General features: G+C 65.2%; 2 protein-coding genes across 2 annotated transcripts; both read right to left on the bottom strand.

Moving 5' to 3' along the window:
- Window positions 1-311: 311 nt before the first annotated feature.
- CRYBG2 (crystallin beta-gamma domain containing 2) lies at window positions 312-13128 on the bottom strand. The gene is made up of 17 exons (XM_080381065.1): window positions 6486-13128; window positions 5945-5992; window positions 5736-5854; window positions 5306-5462; window positions 5081-5220; window positions 4867-4993; window positions 4524-4559; window positions 4317-4444; window positions 3967-4093; window positions 3524-3666; window positions 2951-3442; window positions 2690-2819; window positions 2380-2519; window positions 2144-2267; window positions 1422-1580; window positions 877-1036; window positions 312-734 (listed from the first exon to the last, which is right to left on the bottom strand). The coding sequence occupies exons 1-17, from the start codon at window positions 8493-8495 to the stop codon at window positions 646-648; spliced, it is 4329 nt and encodes a 1442-aa protein (XP_080237191.1). The 5' UTR covers window positions 8496-13128; the 3' UTR covers window positions 312-645.
- Window positions 13129-13220: 92 nt separating this feature from the next.
- Window positions 13221-17376, bottom strand: ZNF683 (zinc finger protein 683). Its single transcript, XM_080381058.1, has 5 exons — window positions 17297-17376; window positions 16546-16652; window positions 14811-15539; window positions 14348-14476; window positions 13221-14263 (listed from the first exon to the last, which is right to left on the bottom strand). The coding sequence occupies exons 3-5, from the start codon at window positions 15531-15533 to the stop codon at window positions 13850-13852; spliced, it is 1266 nt and encodes a 421-aa protein (XP_080237184.1). The 5' UTR covers window positions 15534-15539; window positions 16546-16652; window positions 17297-17376; the 3' UTR covers window positions 13221-13849.
- Between the last annotated feature and the right edge of the window lie 6184 nt (window positions 17377-23560).

The following is a 23560-nucleotide window of genomic DNA, read 5'->3' as shown; positions in this document are numbered from 1 at the left end:
GCTGCCGAAGCAGAGCTCACCCTGGGGTGATACAACCGGAACGCCTCCGAGCTCGCAGGTTGGGCTCCCCCCTGAGCTGCAGCTGGTGGGGTCTCTGCCATGGCCTGCGCCTCCCTTCTGGAAACCCAGGGCCTTGGTGCTGCTTGTGGCCTGTGGACACTAGAGGGCACCGAGCTCCCGTGCCGGGAGCAGGATTAGGCCCAGAGCTGGTGGAGGGCAAGGTGCTGGAGTGGGAGGCAGCTCCCCAGCATGGCAGCTGCCAGGCTGTGGCCAGTGCAAGGACAAGGACACCAACCACCCAGAGGCAGAGCTGGCCCAGACGAGGAAGGCCATATCTTACACACGTACATAAATACAGTTCAGAGGGGGAAGCTGGTGAGGAGGGGGCTCTGCTGCTCTCCGGAGGGTTCTGCACCGGTCGTGTCCGTGGGGTCCTTCATGAGCCCGAGGAGGGGGGTGGTGTGGTTCCCCCTCGTGACGGAGGGGACGGTGGGCACCCTTCACACCAGCAGCCATGGCACAGGGGTGTTTGGGATGCGGTGTGCATGGGGTAGGAGGCCTCCCGTCCCGGTGCAGGGACACTGGCAGAGTGTCCCCCTCCTGCCCCAATGACACTTCTGAGTGTGAGGGCCGCACGCCGCCCCCTCATAGCACCTGTATGTCCCAGATCTGTGTGGGTCTTTCCTCAGCCATGTCCCAAACGATGGCATGGTCCCGGTCGTAGGATCTGCCACCTGTGGAGCAACAGGAGGGTTTCAGGAGGGCAGACCCTGCTCCTGATGGTGGTGAAGGGGTGGGTGCCCCATCTTGTGGCCAAACACCCTGTTTTGGGGCGTCCCTGGAAAAGCAGCCCCTGTGCCGGCACCAAGGCCTCACCCTTTATATCAAGGATCATGTCCTCGAACATCTGGCTGTGGATCCGTCCCTGAGAATCGATGCTCCAGGTCTGACGTGGCATCCGGGTCTCCGACCAGAGCACAGCCTTCGCGCCCTTCCCGGCTGGCCCGATGACCTGCAGGCTCATGTTGGGGGCCACCTGCAAGGAGTGGTGGTGGCTGGGTCAGCCCACTTTTCTCCCATCGTCTCCGCCCAGCACAAAGGCTCAGAGCTCAGAGGGGTTTCCCTGAAAGTGCAGCTGGTTCTGGGGTGGGATGAGCAGGAAAACCCCTTGGTGAGAGGTGGGGATGATTAGGGTGACAAAAACTCCTCTGGAAAGGCAGGGATGCCTTCACATCTCCAGGGGAGATGTAGGGAGGAGTGAATGAACTGTTCTGTGGGGACAAGGCTGCGGTCAGATGCTGGGAAAAGCTGTTACAGACCCTAAAAGATTGCTGTGGGGTGGCGGGTATCCCAGCAGGGGTCCTGCCAGGGGCTCCCCCAGGTCCCCTCTGCCGTTCTGGCTATCACACGTCAACCCTGACCTGGTTTTTGATCAGCCCATCCTCGTAGTACCAGACAGAGCTGCTCTGCTCGCTCAGGCTGGAGACCACCACCCGCCCCGCTTTCATGTCCTCCACATCATCGGGGACCATGAGGTAGAGCTCCAGCTCCCTGCTCCTGATACGGAAATAGATCCGTTTCTGCAAAGAGAAAAACCTTTTTTGCACCTAAAAACCCTGCTGCCTGTGCCTCCGGCCCCGCCAGCCACAGCTGGCTGAGGAGGGACCTCACCCAGCTTGTGGCTTAGGGAAGGGAGGACCACGGTCCCCTGGGGTGGCTGCCCAAAGGGTCCTCCCTGTCCCCCCTTCCCCCGAGCGGTCCCTGCCTCTCCCCAGGGCGATGGCTGTGGCCCTGGCCTGTCTGGTAGCTGGCACAGGCAGGGCTCGCTGGCTGGGATGCCGGGGCATTGCGCAAGGTCCCTGCTCGTGGGGAGCATTTTGCCACCAAAGGGGCCCCTCCCAGGGCAGGGGACAGGGATCAGGGTGACAGTGCTGGGCTGGTGGCACCTTTCATGGGCCGAAGCTGCCAGCAGCGCCTGGGCTGTGCCCTCCTCCCTCCCCCAGCTCAGCCGGAGCCACTCATCCTCCTCCCAGCCATCGGCACTGGCGGCTCTTCAGCGCCTCGTGAGCTGCCTGCCCCGGGGTTTTGGGGTTCACCCCATCGGGTGCCAGCACCCCGTCCCCTCCCGCAGGGTGGCACGCACCTGGCGGATGGGGTAGAGGGATCCCACGTGCTGCAGCCCGCTGTACGTCAGCCAGTTGGTGATTTCGGTGCAGTCTAGCAGCCACTGGCGCCCTCGGAAGTCACCGTGTTCGCACAGCACCCAGCTGTGGGGGATGGGGCAGGATGGGGTGGGACGGGCAGGGCACGGTCACCCCTGGGTGGGTAGATGGCACCCACCAGCCGGGGCGGGTGAGAGCAGGGCTGGGGCTCACTTACATCCCGCCTTTGATGCGCACCGACAGCACGTGGTTGTTGAAACCCTCTGCCTGGAGGCTCCGCACTTCGTTGTTCAGCTCGATCTCCTTCCCCTCGAAACATTCCAGCCCGTGCAGGAAGATGGAGGGCTCCGAGAAAAACTGTGGGATGGGGGAAGAGGTGAGGCAGGAGGAGTGAGCACCCATGGGTGCAGAAGGGCTCCAGGCCACACAGAGCCAGGACTGGGGGCACCCGTGGCAGAGGAAAAAGGTTCCTGGGGTTTTTTGTGCCGCCAGCGCTGGTGGGAAGGGAAGGAGGGGCTGGTACTCACCACCGGGACCTTCCTCAAGGAGCGGATGGTGGTGGAGGAGAGGCAGCCCATGGCGCTGAGCGTGGGGTACTCGCCCTCGGACAGCACGTGCTGCTCGCCGGCGAAGGCCTGCCCGTCGAACAGGATCCAGCTGGCGGGGAGGAGCGTGCCTGGGCTGACGTGGCCGTCCTGGTGCGCATCCATCCCTCCTGTGGCCCCCCAGCACCCCTTATCCCACCCACCCTCCCGGGGAGCCCCCAGGGTGCCTGCGGGACACCCTACCTGCCCCCGCGGACTCTGCAGGAGCGCGGGATGAAGGTGGCGGGCAGGGCGTCCTGGTCCTCCTCGAAGGTGACATGATCCCCAGAGAATTCAGGCTCTGAGAAGAGCAGGATCTGGGGAGCAGAGGGGCTCAGTGAGGGGGGCAAGATGCCACCACTCCTCAAGGGGCTGCATCCCCCGGGGGGCGCATCCCCCTCCCCATCCGCTGCCCCTGACCTTGGAGACGAAATGGAGGTTGTGTTCCCCGACCTGGAAGCAGACGGAAGGGGGCTGGTTGGCACCTTGGACCGGTCCAGCCCCCACCAGCCCGGTGTGTGGTGGCACCGGGGGGTCCCACGGCGAAGGGGGGAGTGCGGAGCTCTCACCTGCAGGATGGGCTGCGCCGAGGCGATGCAGCAATCTGTGGCGCCCCAGTCTTCGCAGCTGCGGTACACACCCTTCTCCAGGATGTACTGCTCGCCCGAGAAGTTGGTGCCCTCGTAGGCCACCCACCTGCCGGGAAAATGTGGGTGCTGGCTCAGCCCCCCCTTATCTGTCCCCTCTGACCCCCCTCTCCCCCATCCCCACACTCACACGCCGCTCAGCACGTGGATGGACTGGGTGACGGTGCCGTAGCCGGCCAGCTGCGTGTCGGGGAGCGCCTCGCTCAGCTCCACGCTGGGGCCCTCCTCGAAGTCCATGGCCTCGAAGAGGACCAGCGCCGGGTGGGAGAAGTCCTGTGGGGAGAAGGACCCCCCCGAGCCCCTCGGTCTGTCAGGGGGAAGGGGCTGCAGGCCGGGCACTCTCCACACGCGCAGCCAGGGTCCTGCCTGGCCTCAGGGTGCCCAGGGGGGTGGGAGCAGCTCTGGGCACCCGGACCTCTGCGTGTGATGAGGTTGGGAGATCTCAGGCCATCCCGGCTGCCTGGCGCAGGCACGGAAGGTTCTCTTTGGGGGATGAGGATGGGTCTGGGGGTTCTGGCTCTCTCTGCCCACACAGGGTCCGTCCCCAAGTGATGCCGCTACCCCTGCCCTCACCGTCCGTATCAGCCGTAAGGACAACAGCTCCTTGCTGTAGCCGCCCCACTGCCTCCAGTCCTGGTACTCCCCTTCCTCCAGCAGGTACTGGTGGCCGCGGAAGCCCTCCTTCTCGTAGCCGACCCAGCTGTGGCACAGGCAGACACAGGCAGTCGGCTCTCCAGAGGATTTCCACGTGCCGGGACATGGGGCCACCACCCCCACGGCTCCAGGGCCACCCTGTCCCCCAAGCTGCCCGCGGCCATCCCACAGCCCCAGGCAGCTCCTGCAAGCCCTTTCCCGGGGGTGACCGTCACCTTCCCACCCTGCTCCAGCCGGGATGCCAGCCCTGCCCACCCCACGCCGCTCACCAGCCACCCAGGACGTGCAGGGAGCCCACGGTGGGCAGTGCTGGCCCAGGCAGGTGCTTCAGGTCGTAGATGTCTCGGCTGATGGTGAAGCTGCGGCCCTGGAAACCCGCAGCCTCGTAGATCAGCACCTGGGGACACGGCGGGGTGAGCACAGCACCGCAGCCAGCCCGGCCCCGCAGCCTCGCCGGGCACTGCCCGGGCACTCACCTGTGGCTCACCGGGTCTCTCCACGACGGGGCAGCCCTGGAAGATGAAGGAGCCCCAGTGAGGCTGTGGCAGCAGGAGGGGATGATGCAGGGTCGTCCCATTCCCTCCCCCCCTTCAAAGCCTGAGCTGGTTTTTGGGTCGTTTTCATTCAAGACCAAGCTTTTTTGGACTTTGTTTTATTGCTTTCCCTCACCACCAACGCTCAGGAGCGTGTCCCAGAGCCACGCTTGGCACATTTCCACACCAACATTCAGTGACGGGAACTGGGAACTGCTGGGAGATGCTCCTGCCTGTTGTGCCCGGGGCTGGATATGGCCCCAGCGCCCCAGTAACCAGCACTCACCAGCCTGATAGGGTGCATGGAACAGATGGATGGGTCCTTTGCTCCCCAAGCCTTTAAATTAGGATACCCGCCTGGCTCCAAAACATAGGGGTCGTCATCGAAGAAAGGCTTGGAGTAAACCAGCCACCTGGGGAAGCGGCAGAAAGCATCACGCCCTGCCCCAGCCCGTGCTGGAGCCCATCTGGCACCCACCCGTCCCCACGGTCCCACTCACAGGCCTGAGTGGACGATGATGGAGGCGGCAGCAAGTGCCTGGCCCCGTGTGCGGGTGTCCTCGGCTGAGCCGGTGAACTTCAACCGGGCGCCTTCGCCGTTCTCCTCCGCAAAGAGGCTGATCTCAGGGGTGCGGTAATCCTGGCATGGGGCGGAGCAGCGTTATGGGGGTCCGGCACCCCCACCTTGGCGGGTGAGTGGGTGGCTGGGGGGTCCCTGGGCTTACCCGCACCACCCTCTTGAAGGAGCCAATGCGGAAGGGCCGGCTGCCGTGGGGCTGCCCGCTCTGCCCATACGCCGTCCAGGGGTTGTCGATCTCCACGTCCCCCTCGGCCAGCACGCACTTGCGCCCGTGGAACCGTGGCTTCTCGTACATCACCCACCTGGCAGCAGAGTGGGAACAGAAGGGGGGAAATCCTGCTTTTATCTGCTGCCCCACAGCCATCAGGAGCCTTGGGGCAGACCGTGGGTGGGGACATCCTGCCACCACCGTGATGCTGGATCGCAGCCGCAGTAATTAGTGCTGGCAGGACAGTCACTCCTGAAGCCCAGGCTGGGACCCAGCTGCCGTCGCCGGCACAGGGAGCGCATGAGCCCTGGCTAAGCCCTCCCTCCATGGCCTCCCCATGTGCCCTCGCCTTGCTGCTGTCCCCTACCCGCCTCGGATGACCCGGATGGAGATGGTTTGCGAGAGCTCCCAGGACGTGGCATCGGGGATGTCGCCCCAAATCTCCCGTTTCTGGCCTGCGAAGCCAGCCTCGGAGAAGAGGATGATCTGGGAAGGGGTGACAGAGTGAAGAGGTGCTGCCGTACCGCACCGCACCGCAGTGCACCATGCCCCAGCCAGCCCAGCCCAACCCTGTACCTTGCCAGGTCTCGTGTTGATCTTCTTGAAGCCCTCCTTGTCCTCCTGCTGCAAACACCCAAGGGGACAGGCGCGTGAGGAGCGCAGAGGGACATCAGCTGCACCAGCCATCTCCCCGCAGCCCGAGGAAGCCGCAGCTGCCGCCGCAGCCTCGCGTCTGGCGTCTGCCAAACCCTCCCACCGCCCCGAGCAGCCACACCTCGAGCATTCCTGCACTGCTGGGGCTCAGCCTCCCCGCCTGCCCCAGGACCCTCCCAGCACTCATGGTGGCACCCTCCCATCACTTGACCTGGTACCCTCCTGTCACCCATTCTGGTACTTGCCCAGTACCTTTCCATCACCCATCCCAGTACCCTCCATCACCCATCCCAGTACCCTCCCATCGCACCAGGGGCTTTCACCCTGTGGCCTCTCTGATGGGAAGCACAAGCCATGTGCTGGCAACAGGAAAAGATGCTCCAGGGTTCAGGCCCCGCCACCTCCCCGTGTGCCCCGGCAGGCAGAGCGTCTCCCCAGGTGCCGCGTTGCGGGATGCACTCACCAGGACATCAGCGGGGCACAGGGCTACGGTGCAATCTGGCTCTTCAGTGACAGGAGGGATGGAGCCAGGTCCCGGGGCCTCCAGCATGGCCATCTTGGGGCTGAGGTGATCACCAGGGCCCAGCCCATTGTGGTCCCCAGGGATGGGGGAGCCCGTGCCCCCAGCATCCCTGCCGGGCAGCTCAAGCGGGGTAGTGCTGGGGGAGACGAAGCGGCTGTAGAGCACGCTGTTGTCCAAGCGTGAGTAGGGCTTGCTCTCGTCAGCCGCCGTCGCCCGGTGCTCCAAGAAGTGGGAGAGCAGTGCCATGCCCTTGAGAACGTTCCCTCGGAAGAGCACGCTCCCCTCGGCCAAGCCCCCGGCCACCGGTTTGACCTTTTCCTCTGCTCCCACCTGTCTCAGTGTCCCCAGGACCGAGCCCTCCTCCGCCCAGCCATCACCAGCCACACCGTCCCTGGGCTCCCCACGGGGGGTCTCGGCCAGCGCCCGCTCGCTGGGGCTCAGGTAGGGGTTCTCAATCTCCACCTCCTCCTCGAGGCTCTCCTCCTGCCGCCCCGGCGGGCCCCGCGTCAGCAGCTCGCGCAGGGCCTCGGGCAGGGAGATGGGGGCGCGGGGAGCCACGCGGTCCTCGTGGATGGGGGGCAGAGCGGCACAGCGGCCCAGCGATGATGGCCGGGGCTGGCGTGGGGCTTTGGGCGCCTTCCGCATCTCCGAGGGCTCCATGTTGCGTAGCGTGTCCACAAAGATCTCCATGTCCACCAGCAGCTCAGGGTCCTCCTCGGTTGCATCAGGGGAGGTCTCAGCTGGGGTGTCAGGGGCTGGGGGCTCAGCAGGGGGCTCTGGGCTGCTCTCAGGCTCTTGGGCCATGCCCTGGGGTTCTTCTGTTGTCTCACCCCCCTCCAACTCAAGTTCAGCCTTTGGAGATGCTGGTGCTTCAGATGGACCATCGCTTGCCTCCGAGGAGGGGTCCTCCGGCATGCTGCCAGCTCCCGAGGGGCGCTCTGTCCTCCATGGCGTGGCTGAAATGGTGCCGTCCCCGTCTGCCATGCTTCCCTCTCCCGCACCAGCTGGATCAGCCCGGCCACTGGTGCCTGCCGAGGGACACTGCGGGGAGCTGGTTATACTGGTTTGTGGGTCCCCGGGCCTGTCGCTGTCTCTCGGGGTTGCGTTATCCAGCGTGGCTTCAGCTTGCGGCAAGTGTTTCTCCCCGGGGGATCCCTTGGCCAGGAGCCCAGTGGCCTCTGCGGTGCCCGGTGAGCTCTCGGTGCCCACCGCGGCCCCAGCAAAGCTGCTGCTGTCCTGCCTGCGGCTCTCCAGCTGCGGCAGGGCCACTGTGGCACCGGCAGTGCTGCGCATCCCGTTTGGGGCTCCCCTTCCCTCCGCCAGCCCCGGCTCCAGCCTGGCTGCATCCCTGCCCGTCCGCAGCACCGTGACGTGCCTGGCCCTGGGCAGGGCAGGGGTACAGCCAGGCTCGGCCGCGCACGGGGCACCAGGACCTTTACCGGGACCCCCCGTGAGGCACTCGGCAGGCCGGGTGGGGAGGAGGGTGCCATGCACGTAGCTCTCCCTGTGCACGGGCATCTCACGGGGGGGACCCACCGGCGGGGGGATGCCATCGCTGCCGCCACCGGCCCCCGTCTTCCCCCTCTCATCCTGCCGCCGGGGCTTCTGTGTGGGGGAATACACCTGCGAGAAGATGGGGCCGTGCGCTGTGAAGTCCTTGAGGAGGTTGATGGAGGACGAGCGTTCCCGGTGTGCCAGGCTGGCGGGGCCGGACGCCGTCTGCTCCACGATCTCCCTCTCCCAGGCCTGCAGCAGGAGGGACACGCGCGAGGGGCTCCCGTCCCGGCCCCGTGTGCTCCCCGTGCTCTCCAGCCGCCGCGACACCAGCGAGACCTTCTGGAAGCGGGACCTGCCCTCGGTCCCTGGAGCACCTGCCGCTGCCTGCTTCATGCTCAGCTCCGCACTGGAGACGAAGCCTCTGGCCTTGGTGTGTCGCAAGGGCGGATCCATGCTGGGGGTCTGGGGAGGGGGCTGCCACGGCCCCGCAACACCCCGCGCTGCCGGGCTCAGCCCCCGCGGCTGCCGCGCTGGGGCTGGCAGAGCTGCAGGGAGAGGAAGATGCTGGGAGAGTTGAGCAGAAACCACCCTGGGGGACCAGCCCTGGACCCCAAGCCAGACCCTAAAGCCCCCCTACGCCTCCCTCTGATCCTGCAGGACATTTTGCTGGTTCCCAGGAGCATAGGAGGTGGCTCTGGGGCTCTCTGCAATTCTCAGGGTGCTCACATCATCCATCCTGGCATGTGCAGGATGTGGTGGGCACTGTGGGCCCCTCTCCTGCCTGTGCCAACACTTCTGCATCCAGCAGGGATGGTGGGGAGCTCTGCCGTGCCACCTGGGTGGGCTCTGGCAGAGCCCGGCGGGCTGGCACAACACAGGTGAGCGTGCAGGATCCGGCCCGGCCGTGCTGTTCCCCGAGCCATGCCATGCCCCAAGCTGCGGGATGAGTCAGGCGGGCAGCAGGGCTGCGCCGAGTCAGCAAATGCAGCAAACAAACAAGCCCAAAAATCAACAGGGAAGCTGCTCTGGGGGGGGGAAAGGGCCCTGGCCAGGACCAGGACGAGGGCTGGGGCAGCTGTGGGGTTTGCAGGAGGAGGTGGGGACCTGAGCAGCATCTTCTCTTGACCCTTCCCTGCCACTGCACGGCAAAGGTGGGATGGCTCCATCCACCTCTGCAGCCCCATCAGCAGGAGAAAAGGAGCTGCGCTAGCCACCCGGCACTTGCACCCTGACCCAAGGTGGTACCCGGCGCTCAGCTCCTGCACCCTTGTGTTCGGTGCTGCAGGGTGGGCATCGCTGGGGTCCCTGGGGCGCAGGGCAGGGGACAGGGACACCCACGCCGCCTTGGCTGGGGGGGATGCCGGTGGAGGCGTCGCTGTGCCGTGGCTGCGTCCCTGCCCCAGAAGGGTTTTATTGCTGGGTTTGGGAAGCAGCTGACGCAGCAGGTGCCGGGGAGGGAGCCGGAAGCGCTCCAGCATCTCGGCATCTCCCAATTAGGACCTGTTTGGTGTCACCGCCCGGCTACAGGGACAGCGGCAGGGATGGGGCTTCAGGCTCAGCCCCGAGGACAGGCTGAGCTTGGGGTCTCCTGGCCAGGGATGGGGACACCTCCCTGCACAGCCACTCCTTAGGCTGGTTTTCCTGGGTGACACCTTGGAAATGGGTCTCATCCTGCACTACCTGGGGCTGAGCTCCCTCCACCAGTTGGGCTTTACCAGTCCCTAAGGGGGGTCGAGGAGGCTGGGGACAGGCAGAGAAGTGCTGGGTGCAGGCAGCTGCCTGCCCCTTCTGCCAGGCTGCCATGCGCCCTCTGTGTCTTGCTCTCCCTGGCCCGGCAGGTCTTTCCAGTACAGATAGGAAGAGTTTGTGTCATTTTCCAGGAGGCAATGAGACCTCGTCTGGGACAGCCAGCGCCGCTCGAGGCTGGGACCAGCCTGGGTGGGACCGCACATCTGCATGGGCAAAGCCACATCTGCATGGGCAAAGCCACAGCTGGGTCCCCGGGGCCACAGCTGGGTCCCCAGGGCCACAGCACCTGCCAGTGGAAGCAGGATGGGTGCGCTCACCAGTGCGGAGGAAAAGCTGCTTAAACCTGCCAGGGTCAAGATGAGTATCAAGGCAAACAGCCAAGAGCAGGGTCAGGCTGGAGGGACCCCCAGCACCCCGAGTCTGGGGCTCTGCGGTGGCACATGGGGACCCTCGTGCCAGGGCAGTGCAGTTTGCGCAGGGCCGTGGCCCCTCTCTGCCCTGCCGTACTGCCATCCCACCGGGGCGGGAGCCGGAGCCGCCTGGCACCTGGTTGCACCCCGGGTTTGCCTCAGCGCTGGTTTCTCAAGCGCTCGCTGGCAGTGCCCGGCTCCGCCGTGCCCGTGGCCCCGGGGTGGCACCAGGACAGGGACGCCGGCTCTGCACAGCGCTGGGGTGCTGGGGGGAGGCGGGAGCTGCTGACTCAGCATCACGGCTGCCTCTTGCCTGGAGCCAGATTTCCAAAGATCTCCAGGTCTGTCTTTCCCATCCCATCCCTGCAGCTGGATCCAGCACTCGGTGCCGTGCCGGGCTGCCCGGTGCCCCAGCGGCCCTGGGAAAGGAGCTCACCCCGGAGCCCTGCTCTGCCCCAGAACCCCATTTTTTCACCAAAATATTTCCTACTGTGATGGTTGCTCAAGGACACAAGGACATGAGGATACAAGGACACAAGGGCGAGACCCTGTGACCTCCCGGCTGCTCGTGCCAGCCATCCCTGCCCGCCAGGACATGGCGCACTGGATCCCAGTGGAATTGCCACACCAGGGCACCCGGCACAGTTAATTAATCCCCCCCTGGCCAAGCCAAGCCAGCCCGCTCAGCTCGTTTGCTGCCTCCCATCACCCAAAGGGTCTCCCAGCACCCAGCCCAGGTCTTCCAGCACCCAAGTAAAAGGTGCAAGGTGCCATCTAATATTCAGAAGAGACAGAGAGGCCAACGGCAGCAGCTGCAGGTGCCTTTGAGCCGGTGACCACGGATTAAGCCGAGCCTCCGGCCACACCGGGCTGAGCCCCATCGCCACGGGGTGAGAGCGGACCTGCCGCCTTCGGGAAAATCAGGGCTTGGTTTGTGTGGCTGCTGTGCAGGCTGGGGTTCATAACCAGGGCAGGGGATCCGCCACCTCCCCTCCTGCCCCTGCGTCCCCCCTGCCGAGCTGTGCCACGGGCAGCCGTGTGCCCTGTGGGGAGGAGGGGGACAGGGGTGCTGGGGGAGCCCCACTGTGCCCCCAGCCCAGCTTGCAAAGCCACCAGAGGTGGAGAAGCCCCAGCTTGTTCCTGTGGCTCTGGGGATGTGCTTCAGTGGCAGGAGCAGGGTTACAACCCCAGCAGCCCCCCAAATCTGGGGACTGAAGGTGAGAGGGGCAGAGCCAGGCTCAGCCCCCACCTCCCAGCCCTGTCCCCCCTCCCTGGTCGGTGCCAATCTCTGGAGCAGTAGGGACCCATCCCAGCACCCCCCAAGCTGGGGCATGGGTCCAGGCACCAGGCAGCATCCCATGGGTCCAGGCAGGACAGGAGCACCAGTACCTCCGGCTCCCAGCACTGCAAAGCCTCCCTCTCCACCAGCACCCGTGCAAGCGGGGCCAGCCCAGGCAGCACCCTGTGCCTGGGGGCCTCCCACCCTGCACCCCCACGTACCTGCTGGCCGAGGGTCCCGGTGTGCCAGCCGGGTGGCGAGCGGGGTGCTGTGCTGTGCTGTGCCGTGCCGAGCGGGGCTGGGGGTGCTGCTCCCTGCACGCCACAGCTGGGCGGACCGGCAGAGTCACCCGCCGAGCACCCAGCCCTCAGCACCCAGCCCTCAGCACCCAGCCCTGGCGCAGCGGAGGTTTGGCATTCCTCAGGTGCTGACAGCCGGGGAGCCGGTCAGGCTGGTTCCCCAGCACCCAGCTCCTCCGTTTCCTCCGACTCAGCAGCGCCGGGAGGGAGCCTGGCTGGCCTGGGTGGCTCTGGGCCCCTCAGACCCCTGCCCAGCCACCCCCTCCCCGCCACCCATCTCGGTGAGGGCGACGGTAACCTTGGAGGGGATCTCAGCGACCAGCTGTGTCCCTGCACCTGCAGCCAGCCCACCAGGGCACTGTGTCGGCTGGGCTCAGCTGGGCCATGGGGCTAGTGGGGTCCCAACACACTGTGGTGAGGGGCTGGGGGTCCCCAGGGCTGTGGGGTTGCATGCGGATTAATCAGCTACATGGGGGTCCCACACAGAGCCCTCAGCACTGCAGCACGTTCCCAGGAGGCTCCTAGTACTGGGAGGTCTCCCAGGTCTCGGAGAGCTGGGGGTCTCAATGGGCTTCATGCTGGCTAGGGGACAGAGTGGGGTCACAGTAGCCCTGGGCCACCGCAGGAGACCTGACCCCGGGGTGCAAGGCCCTTTCCCGGCAGGGCTTGGAGCGACAGCAGAGCCATCACCCGCCCTGTATCCCTGCCCTGCCCTCCCGCTCCTCCCCAGCACCCACAGGTGCCCCGCTGCGGTGCCAGACTCACCCCAGGGCCACCACTCCCAGTTGCTGGCCCAGCCTGGGAGCCTCCCTGGCCACCGCCAGCCCAGTGCAAGTGGCCGCAGTTCAGGTCCGGTTGGGGTGCCCGGGGCCACCCAGCTCTGGGTGCCACCACTCACGTGCTGGGGAAACTGAGGCAGAGCTGAGCTCCATCTGCACCTTGGCCAGCAGGACCAGGGGCTGGCTGGGGCTGGGGGCTCGTGTGTGGCCGTCCCCCACCTGCTGCCCCACCGGCTTTGCTGCCCTGGAGAAGTGTCGGGTCGTGGTGGGGCTGGAGCGTGTCAGCCGGACCCTGCCCTCTCCCTCCCTGCTGGAGCCGGCGGGACACGGTTGTGAACCCCCCCGGCTGGAGCCACACACCACTGAGGGCAGCCACGGGGGCTGTGTCCCCAACTCCAGCTGGAGAAGAGTCTCTGAAGCCCCCCCAAGTCCCCGTTGGGGGGAGCAGGCCCTTGACTCCCAGAGGAGGGGGCTCCAGGGCCACCAGCCCCTGGCCCTGAGCCATGCGGCACTCCAGCACTGGAAGAAGTGGCTCCATCCCATGTCCCACGCCCTTCCAAGGGACACCCGCGGTGATGGGTGATGCCCTGGGGACCACAGGGACCCTCCTGCCCCTCCCTGGGGAGCTGCACCGGGCTGAGCCCTGCCGAGGGCAGGTGGGCTGCAGAGGCAGAAAGGTTTATTGAATAAAATGACGGGAGGGATGTCACCCACCGGCCCAGCCTCAGCAGCCGGAGCTGTCACATCCTTTGGGGGTGAGCGAGGTGCTCAGGGTGCAAGCAGGATGCGGGAGCAGCACCCAGAGGTATTGGAGCTGGGGATGCCCCCCCTGGCACGGCACACTCGGACAGACCCCTGGAGGGTTCGGTGGTGGCACCGAGCCGACAAAATCTGCGATGGGCAGAGCTGTGTCCCCATGGGAGCTGTGGGGGTGACATGCTAGGAGCTCGGAGGGCACCTGAGATTGAGGGGGGCTGAGAAATTAAAGCTTTTTCCCCAGGAAAAGAGGGGGTGTTGTACTCCAGGCACAGCCCCGGGGCGACACTGCTGCAGGGTGGGGGCACAGATGGCCTGGGAGGAGGGGCTGGCTCGAGGGACACCCTCCCCGAGGGCTCTGGGGACACGGAGATGCTTGGCACTTTGGGGGACCCCCCTCCATCCTTGTCCCCAAGGCTGGGGCAGCATTGATGGAGCCTGGGGCTTGCAGTGGATGGTGGTGGCAGCTCCTCCTGGCTCTGAGGGGCTGGGGGGGCAGCCCCCCTCCCTGTGCAGCCCACAGGGCTGTCCCAGCTCAGACGGGCCCTGCTGGGGGACATTGCTGCTCCCTGGGGACACCGTGGCGGGTCCCCACATCCACCTCTGCCCACCCAGACAGCCCCTTCCCCACCTCCCCCAGTACAAAGCCCTGCAGCAGTGCCATAGCCTGGCCTGGCCGGCTCCCTCCTTCCTCCTCATCCTCCTCCTCCTTCTGCACTGGCCACCCAGCAACCAGGCTGGAGCACCCACCAGCCTGGGCTAGGTGGCCGGGGGGGACCGGGGAACTGGGGGGTGGGTGCCAGCAGTGGTGTAGGCACCGGTGGAGCTGGAGGTGGATGTGCTGGGAGAACTGTCTGTGGCACTGGTGGCACTGGAAACGCTTCTCGCCCGAGTGCAGCCGCAGGTGGGTCTTCAGGTTGCTGCTGCTGCTGAAGCGCTTGTGGCATGTCTGCAGGGGCAAGAGGATGGGGGGCTTGGTGTGGGTGCTGGTTTGGGACCCTCCCCACCCTCCCAGCACCCAGTGGGTGCTTACCAGGCACTGGTGGGGCTTCTCGCCAGTGTGCACCAGCCGGTGCTTCTGCAGATGTACCAGCTGTGTGAAGCACTTCTTGCAGATGGGGCACTGGAAGGGCCGCTCGCCGCTGTGCACCCTCAGGTGGACCTGCCGGGGAGGGGGGGGGGGGCAACGGGGCGATGGGGGGGCATCTGGGGAGCCCTGGAGTCTGGGTTGCCCCAGCCCCCCACCCCAGGAGCATCCTGCAGCCCCTGGGCACAGCTGGAGCACGGGGGGCTGTAACCGCAGCCCAGATCAGAGCACTTCACGCCGCTGGGCACTTTGCCGTGGGGAAACTGAGGCACGGGGAGAAGCCCACAACCTGCCAGCCCAGCTGGGATGAACCACCACTGTCCCTTGTCCCCGGTGCGGGCTGACCCTAGGGAGGCAGGAGGGGTGGGCGGGGGTGGGGGGGGAGCAGGTGCCGGGGCACCCCAGGTACCTTGAGGTTGGACAGCTGCCCAAAGCTCTTGGTGCAGATGTTGCACTTGTACTTGCTCCTGCCAACGTCCTTCCCCGGCGGGTACGGCCGGGTGCTGGCAGGTGGCTTGGTCACGCCGCGGTGGGACACCTTGGGCTGCAGGGCAGAGCAGGGCATCCCCCCCGGCAGTGGTGGGCACCCTCTTGCCCCGCAGCTGGGGAAGGGGAAAGGCCCTTGGAGAAGAGGGACACATCCCACCGGTGGCTTCGGCAGGTCAGGAGCACCCTGCCCGGGGGGCAGGAGGGTCCCACACAGCCACAGGCAGGGTGGCAGCTGGAGGAGGGCACTGCCACAGCCCTGCCCAGGTGACACTGGGGTCCCCATGTCACCCAGGTGGGCTAGCGGTGGCGCAGGCTGCGGGGCCAGCAGGAGCAGGGAGCAGTGGGTGCCACAGGGGCAGAGGCACAGCTGGGGCAGGAGAAGGGGGTGCAGGCTGCCCAGGGGGACCCTCGGACCCCTGGGCAGTGGGGGGAGTGGCTGGACCCCCGCCGACGCCGCCTCTGCTCTGCCAAAGGGCTCCTTCCTCCAGCCCTCCGTGCCTCCCTGCAGCTCTTCAGCCTCGGCTCTCCTCTCCTCCTCCTCCACACTGCTGGTGGGGACATCTTCGGTGCAGAGCAGCCACGCTGGCAAAGGGGCCATGTCCAGCCCCGCGGGGGGTCCGGCAGCTGGTGGCCCTGGTGGCATCAGGGGCTGCAGGCAGAGGAGCAGCCAGGGGGTCAGCAGGGAGCCTGGGGGGGGGGACAGGGAGCTTGGGGACAAGGGGCCAGGTGGGGGCGAGCCCAAGACAAGCAGGAGCAAAGCTGTGTCTGCTGGCCAGGCAGGAGCACCCGCTGCCGGGTTTGTGGGGCCAGGGGTGCAGGCAGCTGCCAGGGGAGGGGCTGTTTCTGGGGGTGGGGGTGTCTGGCGAGACCTTGGCTCTGCCCAGGAGCCTTTTGGGGAGCTGGCAGCCTGGCCCCAGCCCCTGGGCATGAGGGGCAAGAAACAGGCCACATCCCGGGGAAGGGAGGGAGGAGGCAGAGGAGGGAAGGGAGGAAGAGCAGGGGGGGAAGGAATGCAGGAGAGCCGGGGCAGAGGGAACCCCCTTCCCACAGCCTCACTGAACCACGGAGGCCACGGCGGCGGCGGTGGGTGCTGGCTGGGGTCCCGGCCGTGCCCCACGGGGAGCTTGGGGTGGGCAGGCAGCGGCCACAGGCAGACGCTGGGTCTGCTGGGGCAGGGCAGGAGGTGGGGGACTGCGGGGTCTGGGGTCACGTAGCGCACCCAGGTGCCATGACAGGGACCGGGGGTAGCCAGGGGGGACCGGGAGTCCCCTCCAGCCAGGCGACCTGTGGAGGGGACAGGAGGTGGGACCAGGACCATGGGACTGGATCCCACAGACACCAACTCTTAGCGTGGAGAATTTTGGGTTCAACCCCAGCCCCTTGGTTTGAGGGTGGTTTTGGAACTGGGGTGGGGGGGTGGCCAAGGATCCCCCTGCCTGCAGAGCAGGCTCTTTGGTTGTCACTGTCCTGATGCTGCCCCACCAGAGCTGTGCCTCAGTTTCCCCTCTGCAGCATTGTCTGGAGAGAGTGAAGCTGCTCCCTGCAGAGCCCGGGGCTGCAGGGGGGGGTCAGGGCATCCTCGCAGGTGCTAGAGGCAGGAGGGAGGTTGTGGGGTGATGGGAGACCACGGCGATAGCAGCAGGGTCAGTACTCACCCTCCAGGAGAGCTGCCTGTCAGATGTCCCCTCCGGTGTAGATGTTCCCAAGCAGTGATGAGACCCACAGGTCCTGCAGGATGCTCTCACGGTTCCCCACAGCCAGTCTTGGGGGGGCACCGGCCACTGCTCAGAGCAGGCTGTGGGGGGGCTCTTGCCCCATCCTGCACCCCCAGATCCAGCAGGGCGGAGGGGCAGGGCAGCGTGGGGCCTGGCCACTTCCCAGCGCCCTGGGGACAGTGCTGGCACCCAGCGCCCTGGTACCAACCCCAACCCCGAGCATGAAAACCCATCGCCGCGGGGAAAATGGCATTGGAGGGTTGCCCAAAGCTGCTAAACACCAGCCGAGGGCTGGGCAGGGAGCGGAGCCAGGGCTGGGAGGTGGCCGGGCAGGGCAGCGCGCTCAGCCCATCCCGCTTCCCCAGCCACTGGAAGGCAAACAGGCATTTTTTTTCCCCTTTTGCTTGTTTTTGGGGTAGCAGTAGTCAAGCCTAAAAACCAAGCTTGTGGCGCAGGCTGGGGAAGCCCAAGCCTGGCAAGTGAAGCCTCACATGACCCGATGTCACCGTGTCCCGGCGCTGGGGAGCTCTGTCCCCTGCCACTGATGCTGCGCCCAGTAAAATGGCAAAGAGCAGCGACAGCTGGAGCGGTGGGAGCTGGGGGCTGGGGGGCAGGTGGAAGGGACAGAGCCAGGAGGGATGCTGGCACATGGGGACATCCCTGCGGGACATGGCAGCATGATGGCTCCTACCTGCTCTGGTGCCAGGGCCACCGGTGAGGCCCGGCTGCGGTGGCGTCAGGGCTCGGCGGCGGCAGAGAGCAGGAGCAGGAAACCCGCAGGCTCAGCGGCCTTCGCTAAATTTGGAGAGGTGAGGGGCAGCCACCTCGCCTCACCAGGAGGAAGAGGAGGAGGAGGTGAGACCGGCTTGTTTGTGATATCACAGTCCCACTGGGGACTTGGCTCCCTCGCCAGGGCACAGCCCCGTGTCGGGAGCCACCACCGGTGACACCGCAACATCCCCAGGAAAGCAAAGGGAGGTCACCCTGTGCCCCCCCCCCCCAGTGTTGAGGGCACTGGTGGCACTGGGAGCTGTGTGAGAGGGGATGGGGACACAGCAGAGCCCTGAGCCTCACACAGTCAGGCTCTCATGGGGTGGCAGAGGTGCCGTTGTCACCCACCATGGGGACAGTGGGACCTTGGCCATATGCCAGGCGGTGTCACCGGCCCTGGCTGCATGCAGAAAGAGCAGCAGCAGCCTCGGATGGGGCTGGCTGACAGCCTGAGACCGCATGAATGGTTCTCCCTAAACAGGATGTTAACTCTGAAACCTACTGGTGGCTAATGCGGTTACCGCTTTGAAGAGCAGCGCTGGGTGAGCAGCTCCCGGCTCTGACGGCAGCCCCAGCCCCACACTCCAGAGTGGGGTCTCTGACCCATAGGGGCCACCCTGCTCCTGTGACGGTGGGGAGGGGATGAGTCCCACACCCACTCCAGTACCTCCCAAAAAGCTGCCTGGCTGGGGAAGACCAGGAAAAGCTGGTTTCTCCTTCCCTGCCCAGTTCTAGCAGAGCCTCTGGTCCCCTCCAGTGCCCTTCTCAGGGAACGTGGTGGCTTGAGAAACCACCAAACACAACCAGGTGGGCAGTGGCCAGGGGGTCTGGGGGCAGAAACCTCCTTCCACACTGATTTGCTTCAGAAGGAAAGGGTCTGGGGCGGGGGCACAGATGGGAACGGCAGCAGCTCCTGCCTGGCCACCAGCTGAGTCCCCTCAGGAACGGGCAAAGGGGACACAGAGGGGTGTCATGTGGGGGTGGGGACATGTGTCCTGGGACCCCAGAACACCCCAGTTCACAGAGGCGGGGGGAGGGGCAGGGGGGGCTGCAGAGCCTGAAGGCGATGGCAGGGTGCTGGAGGGGGTGGCAGGGTGCCCTGCTGCCCAGCCCCCAGGACCCTTGAGTACATGAGCGGGATCTGACCCCTGCGTCCCCCCAGCCCCACGGGCTCCTATGATCCCTGGGGATGGGTGCAATGTGTTTGTGTGTGTGTGTGCATGCATGTGCAAGCATGTGCAAGCGTGTGTACGTGCCAAACAAGCTGAGCCATCTGGCCATGGCTCTGTGGGAAGCAGGAGCTCCCCGCCACGTCCCCCGGCACTGCCAGGGCTGGACGGGGAGGATTTAGTCAGCGCTGGGGAGGGTCCTCCCTGGAGCAAACCAGTTCCCCAGGCGCTGGGGGAACTGGAGGGACACTGGGATGAGCCAGGGCCCTGAGTCACTGTGCTCGAAGGGAGGGACACAGTATGGGAAAGGCTGTGAGGACAGGCTCAGCCTCAGCACCCAGGGGAGAACATGGGACTGGAGGGAGCCCCACGGACCCCAAGTCCTGCTGGGGGGCTGCAGGGGGGTCCCTGCTGCCACCCTCCCTCCAGGCAGGGGGAAACGGGCAGGTAACAGTGAGGAAGGAAAGGAAAAGTGAAAGGCAGTTGAAAGGGATTAGAGATGAGACCGAAACAGCGCTGTGGTTGGTGGCGGAGGGGTGAGGCAGGGCTAGGATAGGGACGTGTGTCCTGGGACCCCAGAACACCCCAATTCAGAGAGCTGGGAGGAGCTGCAGAGCCTGGAGGTGATGGCAGGGTGCTGGAGGGGGTGGCAGGGTCCCCAAGGGGGTGGCAGGGTGCTGGAGGGGGTGACAGGGTTCCCAAGGGGGTGGCAGGGTGCTGGAGGGGGTGACTGGCAGGGTGCTGGAGGGGGTGGCAGTGTGCTGGAGGTGGTGACTGTGCCCAAGGGGGGGATGTCAGGGTCTGGGGGGGGGTGTGGGGGGGATGGGATGCCCAGGGAGGCACAGGGGACAGCTTTGCAGGTGTCTTTGGGTGTGTTGCAAGCAGCCAGGTGATGGCCAGCAGCCTGCCAGCTGGGCAGGAAGGAGGAGGAAGGGGAGCGATGGGTGCTGGGGACCAGGAGGCTGAGATAGCAAGTGTTCCAAAACCACAGCGAGATGTCCCTGCTTCCTTCCTGCCAGCACTACAAAAGGACAGCGGGCACCACCATCGCCCCTGTCTGCACCTCGAGCTCACAGCACCCAGCACCCACTCAGCACTGCTCAGCATCTGAGCATCTGCTCCTCCGAAATGTCACACCTCCTCTGCCTGCTCGCATGGCTCGAGATAAGCATCTGCGGAGGCAGCAGCTCGGAGCTGAGGCCTGGCACGCTCACGCTTTGTGTGACCTGCACACACACACCCCCCCACCTCCCTATCCATCCCCCCCACCTTCAACCCTCCAGCATCCATGGGTGCTGTGGGCATCCAGGCAGCGGTGTCCAGCATCAGCACCCAGACCATCCATGGAGCTGGGGTTCCTGGCAGCGTAGGGTGCTGGTGGCAGCCCCATGGGTCCCCAAACCGCCTCCCTGCCGGTCCCCCTTGGCCTGTGGTTGATCTCAGGGCAGGGGTGGCCCTGGCAGCAGGTGCTTTTTGGAAACACTCCCTAGGTCTTTTTTGCTTCACTCGAGTTGGGGTTTCCTGGAAGGGACTGAGAGCTTAAAATAACCCTGGGGTGTTGGTAAGAAACAGCTCTGAGTCTGGGCACCCGGCTGGCACCCGGGTGGCTTGCCAAGGTGCACTGAGCGCATCGGGTCTCTGCAGCAGGGCATAGGGATGGGGGTGCTCCAGGGAGAGACCTTTGCCCATGTCCCCCAGGCTCTTGGGGCACCAGCGGTGGCAGGGGCAGAGCCACCCTGGCCTCTGGGCTCCCCAGGGTGGTGCTGAGCTGGGGTTTGTCCCTGTGAAGGCAGCCGATGCAGGGCATGTCCCCACACGTGATCTCAAGGCACTGACAAGCTCCTGGGCATGAAGCCGATTTTATGGGTAGGGAAACTGAGGCACGGCAGGAGCAGAGACATAAGAAGGGTCTGTCTGGGCTGACCCTGGCCAATATCCCCCACCCTAGCTGGATTTTGTGGGGGCGGTGGAGCCTCTATGCCCATTTGCACCCAGGGGCACCCAGGGCTGTACTGCCAGCAGGCAGAGTTTCCCCCTGGGTGAACACTGGGTGCCCCCTACCCCGTCACCATGGGACAGGCACCTGGAGGGTGCCACTCTGGCCACACCTGCAATGAATTTCCAGGTCTCAGCACGTGGGAGGGGGTTGAGCACAGGGCAGTGCTGGCTGCAGCTGCTGGCGGTTGGGGGTGATGCGCGGTGGGTTCACCAGTCAGCTCAGCTTCCCTGGGGCCACCCTGCCCAGGACTTTGAATGGGGGGTGTCTAGCACCCTGAGAAGTAGGAAAACCCTCTTTGCCAGATCAGCGGTGAGAGGAGGACGATACAGGGTAAGCTGATGCTTTGGGAGGTGAGGTCTAGCTGTGGGAGGAGAGGCTTTGCCTCCTCTCCTCAGCATTCCCCCCCCCCCCCCCCCCCCCCCCTCAGCTTAGCTCCCCCAAAGCAATTTTCTCTCCCACTGCCTGGGTTTGCTCTTAGGGGGAGTGAGGCTTGAACGGGGGGGGGGGGCGGAGGGGAAGGATTTAGGGGGGCTTGTGAGCCCTGGTCTGCTGAACTCTGCTGCCTCCAAGGAATATCTCTTTCAGCTATTGATTTCCCTTTATCAGAGAGCAGGAATATGTATGGGGCTGAAATCCTGATCAATCCCCGCTCTGCAGCTGATCGATCAGCTCCTGCCCAAGCACTTGTATCAAACGGAGCTGGGGGTGCAAAGAGGAGCTGCCAAATCTGGGTGTGACCCATCACCCCGTGCCAGGGCTCTCCCTGCCCACCTTTACCCCCTCCTGCCTTACCCGAAAGGCAGCGGAGCCGTGGGGAAGCCTGGCACCAGGAGCACCCCCCAGGTCACCCCACAGGCAGCTCCTCACCCTTCCCTTGTCAGGTGCTGATGCCCTGGGGAGCCCCATTTCTGACGGCAGCAGGATGGCCATGCTCCATCCCTGCTGTGGGGACCCCAGAGCCCCAAACCCAGAGGTCTGGGGCACCCACCGACACCCCAGAGCTGAAAAGCAGCCCTGGGGGAGCATTTCTGGGGTGTTGGGAAGGGGGTGCCCTGTTAGGGCACCCTTGGGAGCACGCTTGTGTCTCTGGTAGGTCGATGCGCCCCCAGCCCTGTGTCCCCAGCACTGGGAGGTACCGGAGCATCCCTGAATCCCAGCCGGGCTTGTTAGAGGCACGGGGCAAGCGCGGGGTGTGGGGGGCCATCGAGGGGGAGGAGGCGGCGCTGTGTCCTCCATTATTGATTGCTTCGTAGCCAAAGGTCAGCAGCGAGCGTGCAAGGCTGGGGAGGAGGGAGGCGGGTGATGCTGGGACGCGAGGGGGTCGCTGCCAGCACTGGGGCAGTGCGGGGGAGCAGGGGGGTGATGAGGAACGCAGGGCACTGAGCCGATAGGGAGAACCTGGCATGGATTCCCATTGCACAGGTACCCACTGGCCACTCGTGCCTCAGTTTCCCCACCAGCAGATGGGGTGGCAAGGCTGTGCGGTGGGGGGCAGGAGGCACCGGGAGTTGTGGGGAAGGGTCTGTGCCCATGGGAGGGAGGTGGAGGTGGGCTCAGCAGGGGCTGGAGGAGGTTTTTGGGCAGGGAGAGAGCTGTTTCCCCTGGCGGTGGCTCAGAAGCTGCTTTTGAGCTGGGCTGGACCTTCCTGACAGTGAAGGCGACTGTGCTGGGACATGGCGCTGGAGCTGCAGCCCCGATAACACAATTTCTTGGGGCCCTTCAGCTCCAGGACCAGCTCCGATGGGGTTTGCAGCGCCACTAGGACGTGGTTCCCCACCTCTGCTGAAGCTGTGACCAATGTGGGCTTTGCACATCCCTCGGGCCTCATCGTGTCGGGCTCAGCACCTGGCTGGAGCCAGGCAGCCCCCAGGCAGCAGTGCTGCCCGTGTGGGGGTCCGCAGTGCTGGACCACGGGCAGCACTGCCGGCACTGGGCTCTGCCCTCGCCCCGGCCGTGCCGTGAGGGGGAAGATTTACAGGCTGTCAGAGCCAGGGCCAGAGGTCAGCAGGGGTCAGAAAGTCCATTTCAGTGAGGTCACTGTCCACTTCTTTCAATCTAATGAAGCCATTATTTGTGAAAGCGGCCGCTTTGCCGGCTATTCCCTTGAAGCCAAGCAGGGCACAGTGACCAGCTCTGAAAGAACAGGAAGGAGTCCCCTTCCCTTTCACATTTGCCATTCAACAGGCCCCCAAAAACAAATACACCACACACAGAAATATGATGTGGGGCTGTGGCTGCTGCGGGGCTATGTCACTGGAGCTGGGGGAGAAGAGGTTGGGATGTAAAGGGATGCTGCCTGGAAGTGCCGTGCTCAGGGATGTGACTGTGTCACTTGGATGGCGAGTCACCAAGGATGGGCAGAAATGGAGGGATGCTGAGAAACTTGCTGCTGAGTTTAAATAGAGTTACAGGAAAGCATCTCTGGGGACCGCTGGTCCCTGATATCCATCGGGAAGGGGCTGGGGTGGGCGGAGCTGGTGCACAGTGGTGGATTATTTTCTGAAGGATTTGCTTCAGAGAAGGCAAGGGCTTATTCCTCACCACATCCTTCCCCTGTACCCCCATGCCTCTGCCCACCTCCCACCCCACTCAGAGTGTCCTGTCTGCTCCAGGACAGTGTCCCCAGGCTGTGTGACCACTGGCACCAGGGTGTCCCTTCCAGGGACAGAAGGGACCAAGCCATTTCTCAGGGCTGCTCCACAAACCTTGGCCCCAGCACTGAGGGCTTGTTTGGGTGCCCCTTATCCCCCATGAGTGGGCTGGGGTTGCTTGTGGGCTTTTCTCACAGAAGCGTGGGAGCAAAACATACAGGGCTGTGCCCTCCCCAAATCCTGGGTGAAAGGGGGGAAGCAGAGAGGCTGGAAGGAGGGATGAGCTAAGAGGAATGGAGCCACATCAAGGGGTCTCCTGCAAGTCTTGGGTTTTCCCCCCTTCCTTCTTTCCTCTTGCCTCAATTAAGCTGCAATCAAGAGAACGAGGATAAATGCCACCCGCGGGCCTGGCCCTCGTTGGCCAG

This window comes from Falco punctatus (assembly GCF_963210335.1).
Source record: "Falco punctatus genome assembly, chromosome: 3".
Taxonomy (NCBI): domain Eukaryota; kingdom Metazoa; phylum Chordata; class Aves; order Falconiformes; family Falconidae; genus Falco; species Falco punctatus.
Note: the sequence above shows the minus strand (reverse complement) of the source record. Positions and strands in the feature narration are given on the sequence as shown.